Source organism: Corvus hawaiiensis, chromosome 5, assembly GCF_020740725.1.
Source record: "Corvus hawaiiensis isolate bCorHaw1 chromosome 5, bCorHaw1.pri.cur, whole genome shotgun sequence".
In the NCBI taxonomy this organism is placed as follows: domain Eukaryota; kingdom Metazoa; phylum Chordata; class Aves; order Passeriformes; family Corvidae; genus Corvus; species Corvus hawaiiensis.
The window spans coordinates 61,368,004-61,383,774 of record NC_063217.1 but is presented as its reverse complement, the minus strand read 5'-3'; the positions used below and the strand labels follow the sequence as shown (position 1 = coordinate 61,383,774).

At 38.6% G+C, this 15,771-nt stretch overlaps 1 protein-coding gene across 4 annotated transcripts in view; it reads left to right on the top strand.

Moving 5' to 3' along the window:
- LRBA (LPS responsive beige-like anchor protein) overlaps positions 1–15,771 on the top strand; it is a 373,995-nt gene that overhangs the window by 306,473 nt on the left and 51,751 nt on the right. For all 4 annotated transcript variants that reach the window (XM_048304274.1, XM_048304272.1, XM_048304273.1 and 1 more), the window contains one exon: positions 11,265–11,432. In XM_048304274.1, the coding sequence (XP_048160231.1) occupies positions 11,265–11,432 (168 nt within the window). The remainder of the gene's footprint in view (positions 1–11,264; positions 11,433–15,771) is intronic.

Below are 15,771 nucleotides of genomic sequence, written 5' to 3'. Positions count from 1 at the left end.
GGAACTTTTTTAAAGCATTTACTCAGCAGGTACAGGACAGCACTGGCACAATGAATTGCTGATTGCTTGTAAAACAGCAGGTAGTAATGCCCTCACTCCTTGGAGCTCTGCTTTGTAAAATCAAGTGGCAAGATAGCGTGGCAGAGAGAGCCAGCACACAGCAAATGTGTTTCCTGCCTAAGGGCTGCCGGAGATTGCCAATCCTATTCCCTACCACCACCAAAAAAAAAAAAAAAAAAAAAAAAAAAAAAAAAAAGTGTAATTGTTGCTGTTTTCCACAGTCCAAAAAAATAAAGTTCCCACCACTAGAGGGAAGGGAACATGTTCAGGCTTTGTACAATCTGGCAACAAAAATTGAAAGGTTGCTTTTCTTGATGAAGGCCTTAATAGCTGTATTTAAATAAAATTAAATTTAAAAACCTCAACCAAGCAAAAAAAAAAAAAAAAAAAAAAGACAAAAAACCCAGACCAACAACTTGCAGGTGCTTTTAAAATGTTTAACCTCCCTCTGAAAAGAGACGAGCCTTCTCTTTTTTGAGCAATATTTTGTCGCGGTGTCAGTACAAACTGCAGGCTGCCCAGAGCCGGGTTTGGATGAAGTAAATTAGTTCTACTTTGAAGCTTTTCTTCTCTGCCCCTTTGAGAGTGCACGGGGAGGCCCTGGGCCGAGAGCTGCTTTTCATTAGTGCCCCCACGTACCTATTTGAAAGGCAGAGCTCTCCTAGCGCACACACAAACACAGCGCTAGAGGAAAGCCTGCCTTGCCGGACAGCCCGTCGGCTGCGCGGCTCCTCGCCTCTCTTTCCAGTCAGGTGCTTCCCAATCAGAGTTAATTACTGCGGTCATTTATCGCAATCACCCTCTGCCCGTCGCGGGGTGGCACCGTTTGAAGCGGGCCAGGTTTGAAAGTCGCCGCGGGGCTCCCCGGGAGCGCCTCATTAGCGCTGGGGCTGCTCCCCCGCCACATCCCCACGCCCAGTGCCCCCTGACTCCTCCCTGGCCGGGAACGGGGCTCGGAGCCACGGCTCCGCCGCTGGGCACGGGCCCGGAGCCGCCGGGGCCCTCCCTGGCCGGGAACGGGGCTCGGAGCCACGGCTCCGCCGCTGGGCACGGGCCCGGAGCCGCCGGGGCCCTCCCTGGCAGCGGCGCTTTGCCAGCGGCGGCTCCGCTGCAGCGCTGAGGGGAGGCATCCCCAGCCCGCCAGCTCGCAGTGTTTCCAAACGCTGCAAAAAAGGGGGTTTTGCTGTTTGGCGCATACCTGGGGTGATTAAGGGGTAGAATTGAAAATGCAGAGCTGGTTTCCCGTATGCCCTGCGGGGCAAAGCTGGGGTGACAGAGGCTGGTACCTGCAGCGCTGGGGTGACGGAGGCTGGAGGGCACCTCCACACCTCAGGTGGCAGAGGTTGGAAGAGGTACCCGCAGCAGTAAGTGCCCTGTGGTGTGAAGGTGGTGATACTGTACAGCTATGGGTTCCTTCCACTTTCCTGGGTAAAGTCACAGTTTCAGGGAATATTCTAAGTTGGAAGGGCCCCTCAAGGATCATTGAGCCCAAGTCTTGAGTAAATGGCACACAGGGTCCCTTACAGCTCTGATGAGTCAAGGGCCTGATGGTGTCCTCTGGGTAAGAAAGCTGCCTGCCACTTCACAGGTACATAGTTTTATTAGAGTGTTGTTTGATTAAAACCTTGTAATTTGGTTGATGCTACTTTAAAACATGGCATAATACTGTGCTGGGTTATTTTTTGGTTTTGTATTTTTTTTAAGCTTGGTTTTTTTCCATCCTGGGAAGTAATGTCATAGTTGGTTGTTTCCCTACTAGAGAGCAAGAGCTGCCTCTGAGAGTTCAGCTTCTGAATTAAGTAGAAATTTGGAATATGGGAGTTAAATATTGTTTTACTACAATATATTTTGACTTCATTTCTAAATGTGGGGTTTTTTTAGCACATCTATGAAGAAAAAACTATGTTGTTAATTTAAGGGAAAATTCTGGGGTTTTCTAGCATCTTATTTGGCTTATAACTGGAGAATATGTAGTTAATAAAAATGTTAATAACTGACCATATGCTTGTTCAGCATTTAACCTCTGAATGGTCATAGTATTCATCTCCTATGCCCTTCCCACTAACATGGTTCATGGCAGAGTAATATAAAGGTTATGAAAAGTTTGCTCTCAACTGGCTACAGAATGTCTGTTGCACTTGGAGGTGTTTATGCCTTGGTTTCCTGAGCATGCTCAATATACTCAATATATCACTTGTCCTTCTGTGTACAGCTGTCAGTGGAAATTTGAAGCTGGTTAGGTGAAAGAAGGGAATAAAATCTAGAAAAAATTACTCTGTCTACAAGAAAGCATTATGAACAAAGCTGTTTGAAACTCAACATGCAATACATCATGAAATTAGAATAAAAAATTACAGATTTTGTGTTTTCTAAGGATGGATGTTTTAAGAAGTAATTTATAAATACAATGCATTTTCAATTTGATTTCTTTTAAGCATTGAACTTGACTCCTAAGAGCTCTTTGTTCTGTTGTGAATTCCAGCACTAGCCAACCTCCTCCCAGGGACCATGAGACAACTCAGTGGATCCACTGGAAGAGGGAATGACAAACAGGATTGGGGCAGTGTTCTCCTTAATCAGGGAACTGGTAGCTCTGGTCCTAGGGTATTTGATAGGTGAGCCACCCTGAGCTCCAGTTAGTCTGGATCCAGACTTCCCGATAGCTTTCTATGCAAATGTGTCAGAACAAGATGTTAAATGGGAACCTGTGTGTTTGAGCAAGTTTGTAAAGAGCATTTCATTTCCGAATAGTATATTCCACAAATCTGAATTTTTTTAAGTGCTGAGTGTCCTTGATGCATAAATTCTCCCTTTCTCTGTCATTCTCAAAGTCAAATGATGATTCTCCTTTGTCATTCCAGTTAAATGTCAGCTTCAAGGCGTCTGATGTACTTGCCAAACACACCTTGTAGTGTCATCTTAAGAAGCCCCTCAGAATGGCTTTATAAAAGATCAGGGTTTCACTGTTCATAGTTACCTGAAGGAAGCAAATCCTGTTCTTATCTGGGCACCTCAGCCCCAGAGTGGGTTTCACATTTGTCCCATGTGATGATATAGTGCTGTTTCCTATTTTCGTAGCTTTTTGATTTATTCAGATGTACCCTAATTGCCTTTGTAAATCTTGTGTTCTGTTTTCCAAAAGCTTTAGAATAGTTCTATTCCGTGAATTAGCAGACAGGTCAAATGACGAGATTGAAATAACTTTTCTGCCTGACTTGCATCTAAACTGTGTTTTGAATTTTAAATTCCTTGACCTTTTGTCATACCGTTTCCTAATCTTAAACAATTTTTTCTGGAGCGTTTTTTTGCCCCCCACCACTGGCTTCAAAGACAAATTAGATTAGTCTCTACAACTCCTCTAAGATGTTTGCTTGTGCTGTTTGCAGTGATTTGAAGACCATGTGTTTGCAACCATTTCTGTCTCCTCTTACATGCATACTAATACTTGTTGATCATCACAGCTCTGGTGAATTGGGTATACAACTGACACATCAAAGCACAGCATAAATGCTGCAAGCTGTTGAAACAGAGTGCAAAAATAAAGCAGCAGTTCACTTTTAGGGCTTACAGAGTAAGTCTTAGGGAAGGAAGAAATGTACAAGCAGTTTAAATGTAAAATACATTAAAAAATCACTAGTTTCTCACAGTTTGAAGTGTGTTGTGCTGCCATTAACCAAACAATATGCTTAGGCTCAAACTTTGAGGATTCGATGGAGTGGTAGTACGCAGCCTAAATACTTAATTGAAAGCCATTTCAAGGGTAGTTTTTTCTGTGTTCACATAAACCTTTTTTTGCATTTTAGTGATGCAAGTTCAGTTCGTGTTTTTGGTGCTTTCTAAAACTTCATGGCCTTCACTGCTGTCACTGAGTTTGTATGTTGCATTAGGATTATGCTAGCTGTATGTTCAGTAAGTATAAGTAAGCTAAAACCCCACTGCTGAATCAGTGTACTCCAGTACTTCCCTGAATTTCAGAATTTGGCCTGTTTCAAGCTTCAGTGTTTAAAACGCTCGTACAACCTCAAAGGCAAGCAAATGTTGCCCTGTTGGAAGTTTCGAGGTGTGTGGTTTGCACCTCTTAAAGGGAAAGAATCTGTGACATAAAAGGTGAATCACTGTTTGCCATCCTTTCAGAGGCGCGGAGTCCTGTGACCTTTCAGTTTGTCTTTGCTAACGCTTGACATTCAGGCTGTGATCACAAGGCTCAAGGAGGTGCCACGCAGAAGTCCCTTGGCTCGGAGTAATGCAAGTTAGCTGAAGTGTTGGAAGCAGTGTCCCTGCGTTAGACTTCTGAGGGGAAAAATAAGTTATCTTGGCAGAGTGGGACGCTGAGACAATCAGTGCACAGCACTGTGCACTGTGAAATGCAGTCCTGTCTTGTGGGATTTTGGTGTTTGGCGGTTCGGGTTTGATTCTTTTTAAACAGAAAACTTCATTTGAACTAATTTGACTTAGCAACTGTCAGCTGTGTGGTTAACAGCCTGTGCTTCCATGGGTAATAGGTTCCAGATTCAGACTGTCAGTCTTCATGCAAACAAGTGCTGGAGGAACTGGGAGAGGAATTGCTGAATTTCAGGGAGGAGGGAACTTCCTGCCTCCTTTTGGTGCTGTATGTGAGGATTTTCAGAAACAGTTTTCATTCCCTGTCTTGGCCTCAGGATGCTGATGACTTTTCTGCAGGAGAGAATCCTCTTAACCGAGTAGGAGACATTCTAAATGAGAACAATAAATACAGGGGTGTGGTGGGGGAAAGTGGAAATGGTGGATAACTCAGCAATGCCTCCTGATGTTGTCAATACTTGCTTGTAGCCAACTTTGTAGTAAGAAATGGTTATGGACTTACCAGTTACATTTTCTGTGTGTCTCTGGGGAAGGACAAATGCAAGCCACATATATCAGTATTATCAGAGTTATAAATAACGATGGCCATTTGTGTGATTTCACAACTGCAATTAATTGTGGCTTTTATGTATTATTTTTCGTGGAGGGGAATTTATTAAAGCCTTCCTGATCGTTTTTTGTTCCTATGACAATTCTATACCTATTCTGTACCTCTTGGTGAGAAGAAACCAAACAAGGCCATTCCTGGGCTGTCTTTTGGGAAGCATCTTTTTATTGATGGAGCCAGTTGGCTGAGGCAGGTTTTGCCCACTCTTTTTTTTTCAGTAGGGAAGTTAGTATTGTAACAACCATGGCTGGTGGAATTTGTGCACAAGTGAGGTTAAGCAACACCTAAAGTAGATGTCTAAACTTTGAAACTTCAGAATAAAAATGCATGATTTGTTCTGTTCGTAAAGTGTTCATAGGAAATTGTAGCAGTTCTGCCTTAAAGTATTTCTCTCAAATTTTCAGATTATCAAGGATACACTGAGAAATATTTTATAGGTGATCACTGCCCTTTATGGAAAGAGTAACTACAAATGCTCCAATGCAATTTTTCATATTCATTGAAATCTTTTATTCCTGGCACCTAATAATAGACATTTCAATTGAGAATAAAGCTGAATTTCAAAGGGAGTGTAGCTTTCATTTTATAAAATCTGTAGCAGCTGTCTGACTTTTCCATTTAAACTGCAAAATTACTGTTGTAGACTCAATATAGAAATCACTGAAAAATACAAATGTGCTCAAGATTTTGGCTAAACATACTACTCTTATTTTGGTAATAATGATGTAAATTCAGATAGGAGTTTGAACCATTGCATTGCAAAATATTTTTCTTTGTTTACATGCTGCTCATGCAGAATATACCTTGCCACAAGATAAGTTACACTATTACTCAAATTTTCTTTTTTGTCATTATTTAGTGGCTTAATGTTCAATATAAAGAAGGAACAGAGGAGGGGAAGTTTCTCTTCCAGAGATCTCCTGTGTCTGAGCTTCTCAGACTGCTGACTGCTTTTTTCTGTGAGATCAGTTGTCTTCAGTAAAGCATCTGAGCTAAATGTTTTATTAGGACCGTATTTTCCAGAGTATTTTATCCTGGTGTCAGTAACCAAGTAGAGAAATAAAGTAAAAGGTTCACTTTTGTTACAACAGTAATGAAGAATTGGCAGTGTGTTTCTGGAACACACACAAAGGAAAAATGAAATAGTTACTTTAATTTTTTCTGTAAGTAATGCTCAGTTTCTTGAGTATTTCATGCTTAAAAGAATTTGTGAAGTACAGTAAGTAAAACTAAATGCATTTGCTTGAAATAGTTACTTACCAAGTAAAAAACCACCAGTCATGTAAATGGTTTTGATGTTCCTTTCATCCATTTGAAATTTGTGTTACCTCATGCAGAACATGGAGTTTTCTACTTAGTACATTTGCTGTCTTCTTCTTTCTGATATCCTCAAGGCAGGCCTGAATTCAGTATCTTTCTAATAACTTTATATACATCTTTTTTCTCAGATGTCTACCCATGTGATCAAACAGTGTCGCTGGTGAAAGCACGTTTGGTAATTTACTTTTTAAATCCTGGAGTTTACTGAGAAACCTCCAAAGATAAAGCCAGCACTTGAAGAGTTAATATGTTATTAGGAGGACAGGAAATCTGGCAACTATTGCAGAAACTAGACCTAATGGTGCACACAAACAATTTGTCAGTCTTGGTAAATGTGAATGGCTTTCTACAAAGTGGCTGCTTTTGCTTTGTTTGAACAGCCTAAACTTTTCCTTTTTGGAGTTTAAATCTTAGAAGTGAAATGTGATCCCCATATTGAATCAAAATAATTTAATTCAAAACATATTTTGATTGGAACAAGGCTGACGTGGAAAGAAACTCTAGAATAAAAAAAAAAAGTTGAAAGGACTTTCTATCATATATTTACCAGGAAAATTTGAAACAGTTCTAATTAGGCTGAAAAAACCAGCCTTCTTCATTGTAACTTACAAAGGTCATATATCAATGTTAAGGCAGCATTACCAACTTGTGTCTGAAAGCCTGCACATGCAAGCATCGTTCCAGTTGTTTGCTTTTGTTGGGTTTGGGGTTTTGTTTTGAATGCATGTGCACACACGTGTTTCCAAGCCAGAACACTATTTAGTTTAAAGTAGTTACCTGCTACTGCAGTTATGTGGGTGCTTTGTCGTGTTCAAGAAGAGTATTTTTCACCTGAAAGTTGTGGTTGTGCTAAAAATGTGTGAAATCCTAATTCACGCTTTTCTGTTCATCCTTAAATATTTTTCAAGTGGCATGTAAAAGAGACTCCATTTTAAGCGTTTCAGAGAAAATTCTTTCAGAGGGGAATTAAAATGTTTAGTCCATTAAAAGTAACAGGCAATTATTTTTACTTGAGATTTATTTCTTACTTGCTGGTGAAGTGTATGCCTGGATTTGTTGGTTTGGTTATTTGAGGTTTTTTTTTTTTTTCAATTGAGTAAATAGGGAAGATTATTCATATACGGGTAGTTTTGGTTTCTCATCAGTTTCTCTTTTCATTTTAACATTTCATAAACCACATTTTGTATGGGTTGGACTCCTTTTCTGTCGTTCAAATAAGAGTGGCATGCATGTTTATGCTGTGCTTCAAAATTACTTTCCTTTAATCAGCATAGGAATAAGGCAAGTAAGTCTGTCATTTATTTCTGAATAGCTTGACTGTGAATATATATCTGTGCTGATGGAAAAAAAAAAAGGCAGTTAAACCTTTCATCTAATTTCAGTGTTGGAACATCCCAAACTCAAGCACAGTATATATTCATTTTTAATAGACATCACTTCATATGTTATATGTCACTGCATAAAATCTAAAGCAGAAATAAAAGTAGAGGGCAAAAGCCAATGGTAGTCACTTTGAAGATACAAGTCTTGATTCCAAAGGTATAATATTGTTTGGGAAAATATATCTTGATAAATCTTCAGAGAATTTGTACTGGAAAAAGGAAAAATCATTCCTAACCTGCTAGTTTTATGTTTTTTGTCATTCCCTCCTTGTTCTACCAAATCATTTGTATTAGTATTAGACTGATGTTAGTCTTTGGTTGCCAGCAGTAAATTATTCTCTGTTCAGTCCTTTTGGAAAACAGGACAGAAAAAGATGATCATAAAATAGTGAATTTCAGAGTTGTTCACGACGTGATAGTTTTGATTGCTCATATTTAGTGACATCAGATTGTGCATTCAAAAAATATTTATGACTAAACTAAAATTTCCTAGTTAGATCAAAGCTTCTATTTGTTGATGTGTCTGAAGTGTTTCTACCTTGGGAATAGAGAAATGAAAGTTACTAATAGGTGTTTGTGTTTGACATCTGTATACTGTACTTTTTAGCATATCTGAAGTGTTTTAGTCTCTGCCTAATAGATCTCATTAAAGAAACAGATATCAGCCCCAAGACAGTTTGTCAAAGTTAATATGAGTCCCCTGTGGACAGAATTGACAATCTGTGTGTCGCTTCACGTGACTGTCTTTCCGTGGGCTTGTTTGATCTTGTAACAATTGGACATTAGTCCCTGATTTGTTTTACAGTAACTCGATGGGATCGGCTATTGCTGTATTTTGCCAGACATTTTCGAGGGTGTCCTTGTTGTGCACATTTCCCTCAGAGCACAGGGAGAGCGCTGTGCTCGCTCTGCCCTGGGAGCGCTGGCAACTCCTCTATTTGCTCAAGGAGCAGCATGGAAAGGATGTTCATATCCCATGGCTGGGTGCTGGATTTAACTCGAGCCTTAAACGAGCACTGCCTATCCTAAATGAAGTTGAGGCTGAAGTAACCCTAAATGCTGACCCATCGATAGGCTTGGCTTAGGTTTGCAAGAGGTAAAAGCTAACAGCAATGTTTAAAAGCAACAAAGAAGGTAAACCCCCTTCTTTTTATAACCAAATAGTTCTGCAAATTGCAAGCTCTGTATTTCTCAGATGCTTTCTTACGAGGATCCCTATTTAAATATACCAGAGTGGCTGCAAAGTGCGTCACTTTGCTGATCTGGTACAGGGTGTTGTTTTCCTTGGAAGTCTATTCTTTAGTCATTTTACAAGCTGTTAATTATTGTTCCTCCATTGATTAAGTCATAGCATAAGCACTTCCCTCCAACCAAGACCTTAACTGTGAACCTGAAATATCAGGCAAGCTTATTTGACCTTTGAATTTGTGTGCTGTTTGGTCTGTCCTTTGATGTCCTGATGCTGACTGTAGCTGGTTTTCAGTCATCCCTTTCACCTGGGGTTTGGCAACTAAGATTTTTAAATGGCTTAATAAGCAAAAAAAAATTATCTACTTTTGCATCTGTACAAATTTCAAATGTAAAATAATTTCAAACTTGAAAACGAGAAGTAAGGTCAGGATGGCTCCCAGCCATTCCCTGAGAAGGCAAAGTGTTTTAGTTTTGCTTTTTTAAGGAAAAAAAAAAAAAATCACATTTATACTTACATTAATCTAAGGAGTTGGCAGTGGTATTCCTTTAGTTATGCAGGTCCCTTTGTGAGGGTAATATGACTCATTGAAAATCTAGCTTTTGTAGAAAAGGAGAGTATGAAAAACTGCAACACATGCTGAATATTTACATATGTATCTATAAAAAAAATCACAAGTTCCTAACATTCTTTATTTTTCTTGGCATTAAATAGTTATAACAGTATGTATGTTCTAGGGTTAATTTTTTTTTAGCAGGATAGTGTGGAAATTAATTCTTATCATTGTCATTTGCTGAGCCCTGTAGAATTTTATGGCTGCACATTGCAGTATTATGGACACTCATGAGACTCCTGACTGGTTTTATCTTATTAAACAATTTTGAAATCATTAATTTTTAATTGGCCCACTTGTGGTTTTTTTATCGTTTTAATTGTGTGTTTGTGTCTAAATATTGGGTGTTTTTTAAATTAAAAAGAAAAAAAAGTCCTGTCTAGCATAGATGTAAGGTATTGCTATTTGATTGTCCAAACAGATACTATACTGTGTGGGGATTCATTTTAAAGAATGTTTTCAGCAATTCAGCATCCTAATAAAAGTAATAGTAAAAAAAGAATGATATGATGTCTAAGATATGTACAGGTCTTTTCTTGATTGAAAGTTCTAATTAAGTGAATCGAGGAAAATTAACTGAAATTAGCTGTCAGAAAGTCACATTTAAATGAGTGATGATCTGGTGTGGCAGTAAACATTTAAATGATATAAATTGCCATTTAAGTGTATGGTTTAATGTTTGTCATGCATTAATATGACATGAGACTGCAGTGACAATCAAGCAGCTTGCTCTAATTTGAACATATTTAGGGCTTTTGTGTGGAGTGCACCACACAAATTAAGACAATTGCTGGTTTTATGTGTCAATTTAAATGTTGTTTTCAGGCATCAGTTAATGAAACAAACCCATCATTTTTGTGTGCAAATTGCAGAGTGATTTCCTTGGTTTTCAGATTAATTTCAACTTCCTCTGCTCAAAATTAGGAATTTCCTTTGCAGGGAAAATGCCATTCATTTTGCTAGATGAAGAGAATATCTGTTTGTTATGTTTTTTCATTTGGTAATTCAAATCAGAAATACTTTGAATCCTCTGTACAAAATAGAAAAAGCAAATCCTGATAATGATTTAATCCACATGAGTTAACTCTTTAGATGACAATGATTTTTAGGTTACCTGTTAATATAGTGTTTCTTGGATGCTCTTGTGTTGGGGGTTGGGTTGGACCTGGATAATGTCTTCAGAAAAACAGTTTAATCATTCTGCACAGTACTTTTGTATAGGTTTCCGTATAGGTTTGTAAACAAGAAATGTGTGAAAGTAGTAGCAGTTTCATATTTCCAGCCTGTGAAAAAAATTTTACCCTAACATCACTGGTTAGCTAGTCCTGTTTCCCAAATTCTATCAATCTTCTGGCTGTCAGAATCAGATAATCCTGCTGTTGTTATTTAGCATGCAGATCACAAAGGAAAGCACAGTTTTATCTTGGGAGTTCGTAAAAACATAGCCTGGCTGTGTATAAATGTACCAATGCTTTCCACTTACTGCCTTTTTTTTTGGTTTTTTTTTTTCTTATTTTCACTATTAGTTTTAAAAGTGAAGTCTCCCAGTCGGTGGGAAGTAGGGCATGAGACTCTGGCATCTATCACAAGGCCCACCTTTTTTTGGATAGAACGTCTAAAATACTCTTCTCAATTCTGTATTTAGATTTGTTAAGATAATTTTGCATGCTATAAAAAAATGTTTCTGCTACTACCAAATGATTACTATCTGGTGAACTCAAGTTTGTGTTTTGTGTGTGGTTTTTTCCACAGGCGTTGGAAAGTGAGTTTGTTTCCTGCCAGCTTCACCAGTGGATTGATCTGATTTTTGGCTACAAACAACAAGGGCCAGAGGCTGTTAGGTCCCTCAATGTATTCTACTATTTGACTTATGAAGGAGCTGTTAATTTAAGTTCAATAACGGATTCTGTACTGAGAGAGGTGAGTTTGTACTTTATAAATATAGAAAAGTCTTCGTTAACCACAGCAGTGTTGAAACTGTAAAGACTCCTCATTGTTCAAGGCTTCTGGTGAATGTTCAGTTTCTTTGTGTTTTCTTGTGGTTTGGCCACAGGCCAGTCAAATGCAAGGTGCCTGAACCAGTTGTCACAGCACGCAGAATTAATAGAACAAGGATGCAAGTTGTTCTTAAACTTTGTGTACCTGGATTTCAGCCCAAGCTGATGCCAGTATAATAATAAAAGTTCAAGGATTGCTTCAGTTGCTGAGTTCAGTCATTTTGTTCCCCGATACTGGATCTTAGTGGCAGTGAGCAACCTTGATTTGGCTTGTGCTTCTGAATTTACTTTCGCACTTTTAACAGTTCTCTTTAAGTGCAGTCTTGCATGTGTAGCAAACATCAGAGTTTTGTAGCCTCTGATATTTTAGTTTGGTTTGTTATCAAATTAAAATAACTTGTCCTGTATTTTTCATATGCAAAAGTAAATATTTCAGCATTGGAAAGATCAGGAGCTTTGTTCAGACTCAACATCATTCAGAAAATTTATTTGCCAAAGTATCTCATAGAATACTGTGGGTTCAAAAGTTTCTTCTCTTCCAGCTAAACAGCTGTTTAAAAAAGGGCAGGATGGGGTGATTTTTGACTGATTTTATGTCCTCTCTTCAGACACTATATTGCTACTAAGTATAGCTGCAAGTATATTAATTATAGAATAAATGTAAGTGGTCCCTTGTTATAAAATATTCCAAGTCCATGAAAACAAAGTAATAGGAATCTTGTCAACTGTTTTATTTAGATGGGACACAGGGACTGGCTTACAACCAAAGCGATGGCTCAGTGTTGTCATTACATGGCTTACTATCAGTCTGGAAACTGCATCGTAGTCAATTTAAACCTAAAATACAGATAGTGCACATAAATACCCTTAACTGAGCTAAGAAAAGGGCTACTGGGACATGTGGCTTACAAGAAAAAATGTCATCATCTGGATTTGGAAAAGTTGTTGGCCCAAGAGTCATCTAGTAGATGTTCACTGTACCGTGTTTTCAATTCACTGATAATGTTTGTCCACTCTACACTGGCAAGGTTCTATTATTACCTTTTAAGAGTATTTATTAGACTCTTGAAGTGTTTGGTTAAAGTGTGAGCTGAATTGTAGGCTGGGTATTGTGTGTAATTTGTTCTTAATTTTGTTATTAAATGAACCATCATTGAAATTTTATTTATGAAACTAATAATTGAAGTAACACTAATGAAAGTAGCAGTCTCCACACACAATTTTTGTGTAGTTTTAATTTTTCTAGAACAGTTCTTTTATCATTTTTACTGTGATTTTTTTTTTTTACTTGTGTTATAGCCTGAAAAAAAATTTAAGACCAGGGAAGTTACAAATCTGTCTGGAATTGTGGAACCTCTCAGAGAGGCATTCACTTTGTTACCAAATATTTTGAATTTGTCATGTTTTTATCATACTTTGCTACAATGTTTCTTATTTTTGAGTAGTTCTGTGCTGTCTGAACTGAGTGGTGTATGAAAATGAGAACAGGAGAGGGAGAACCTCAGTGTTGTTGAGTTCATAATAGTGGAGTAGCTCAGCAGCAGTAGAATTTTGAACCACTACTGATGGTGTCAAAAATACTTGCTGATGAATGCAGGTAGCAGAATAAATGGTGTCTTGTAGCACTTCTGTTCTGAGTTGCTTGAAGGATTGACCCAATGGAGTATTTTTATTTAGGACTTTTAAGCAGGTCACTAAAACAGTGAAAGATTTCCTGCTTAGTTAGGCATCCCTTGCCATTTACATGTATTTCGTAAAGCATATTTTTTGTTATGTAAATGTGCATATGTAATTTTAAAAGACACATATGATCAGCTCTGATGTGATATTGATACTGCAGAAATTTAATGACTCTCATCATCAATGGTGACTTATTCTGGTTTTACTTATGGGTAGAGATGAAAGTAATGAAAAATCTGTTTGTGTGTATTTCTGTGTGCATAATCATTCTATATCTGTGTGCTAAATGAATTTATCATGCACCTTTGACAGCCTCACCTTCTTGCTGCTTGCTAATCTGTCTCCCTGAGGACCTGTGCTTACATTCTGTGCTGCCAAGCAGCTTCAATCAGCATTTATTTTTCCTCCTTCAGTCAGCTTTCCAGAAAATGTCTCCTCTTTTCTCCACCAAATTCCTGGTTGGAGCCCAAATGAATTTCTGATATGGACAATTAACAGTATTTTTAGGCAGGCATGGCACCTCAGAGTTAATATCTGTTTATTAGGCAAGTATTAAACTGGATTTCTTGGTTTCAAAAAGGATGTTTTGGCTTTTTCCTCTTGATAAGAATTCAGGGTTTGGGTCTTTAAATCTTGACAGTTGTAGCAGAAAATGGATTTTTATTTGCCAACCTAAACCAAAGAGAAGCTTCTGTATATTCTGAGACCTGCAAGCCATTGAGGCTTTTAGGTATCATATGGAAATAATAGCTGGTGCTCAAACCATGGCAATTTCCCCACATAGATAGTCAGTGCTGAGCCTGGACCACATCAGTAATGAGAAGCCTATGATGCATGTGTTTCTGAGGTATCTCCACAGATATATGCATGGATATTGGTGACCTAACTCATCAAAGAGGCCACACACAGAACAATGGTGGAAGGCACTGAGGAGTGGAGGGATGTAGGTTAATGCAGAATTTCCTTAGGTCTCCTAAATGGCTCCAACTGGCACCTTTATTTTTATAGGCAGTCAGGTTATATATATTACAAGAAGGAAGTACTCATCTAGGAAGGAAAACTACTTGATTAAAACCATATTCCTCCTTTCTTTTTTTTTTAAACTGAAAATGTAGAACTTTTACATCCTCTTATACTGCTGTGAACAATTTTTTCCTGCCGTTCTTTCTGCCTATGGGAATAAAGGAAGTAAAGTATTTTGAAAGGATCTGACTGCCATAATAGAAAATTTTAAACTAAAGTGCAAACCATGGGCCACATGCTACCTTTTGGCAGATAAACCCTGGGGAGTGCAAAGCTTGCATAATTCAAACGCAAATCTCAGGGGGAGGGGAGTAGATCAAGAGAGAAGGGTTTGAGTTGCAGCCAGTGGGGGAAGGGAACTGCAGCCAGGAGAAGCAAGGCAAGGCATCCAGTATCCCTGCTGGCATATTGGTGCACTGCTCATCCTGCAGACACAATTCCTTCCTCCTCCTCTTCCCCTCCAAGCATTTTAGCAGTGCTGTCATTGACTCTGCTCCTTGTGTGTCTTGTTGAAGGAGGTGACAGCTGCAGAGGGAAGTTGCTGTTCAGTGGGCAAGCAGTAAAAATATCTTTCTGGTGGAAAACACTCTATTTGCCAGCAGAGCTTTGCTGTGTCACTGCCTTCTGTTGACTTGCTCTTGAGCACCGTGTTTTGATCTGTGGAACTCCCAATCACAAGGTCTGCTGTGGAAGGGCTCTTTTTTTTGCCTGGATGGAAGGGGCAAGGAGTCATTTAGCACAGACAAATGTCATCCAGCTGTTCTGGAGAGAATTCACAGCACCTTCTTATCACAAATTCTGCTCTCTTTTTGCCATAGCTGTCCAAGAATGGGGGGGGGGGGGGGAGGTAGAATTAGATCTAAGTCATTCAGACAAGTAACTGATTAAGAGCTGAAGCACAATCCATAGAAAATAATTTGTATCTAGGCCTGATTGGTGAGTATTTCATCAGTGTTGGTCAGAAGAATAGAAATTCCTCTTGTCTCTGGTTTAGTGTAACAAAGGACGATGGTGAATCTGGGCTGCCCTCAGTTACTACTTAAAAGTCCATTTCTCCACTGATACCCCTATGTAGTTAGTGTAAACACCGGATAAAAGCAAAGGAAAGAGACAAGGTTAGTAGCAGAAAGATGAAATATTACTTGGAGAATGCATCATTGATTTGTATGGGAACCCCTACCTTTCACAAAGCACCCTGAATTTTGTACCATGCCTATGAAAAAGCACATAACCACATTAAAAAAAAAAAAAAAAATATATATATATAAACCATCTAACATGATCTTTGAAGTCAGCAATTTAAGGAAGACTAATCATTTTTAAATTAGCAATAAGAGCTCTAAAAAGAACAAGAATAAGTCCCATTAAATTAATAACATCAGGTGATTTGCTTTCAGCGTTAGATGGTTCTGTTGTTTTGTACTTCTTCCTCTGAAGAGAAAGTGCATTTTTGTTACATGCAGGTAGTCTGTTCAGCATTAAGAAGCAAGCTTTCTCTATTCTTTTGGCACCTTTCTTTATGCTGATGATATTTCATTTCCATATGAACTGAGGAGTTT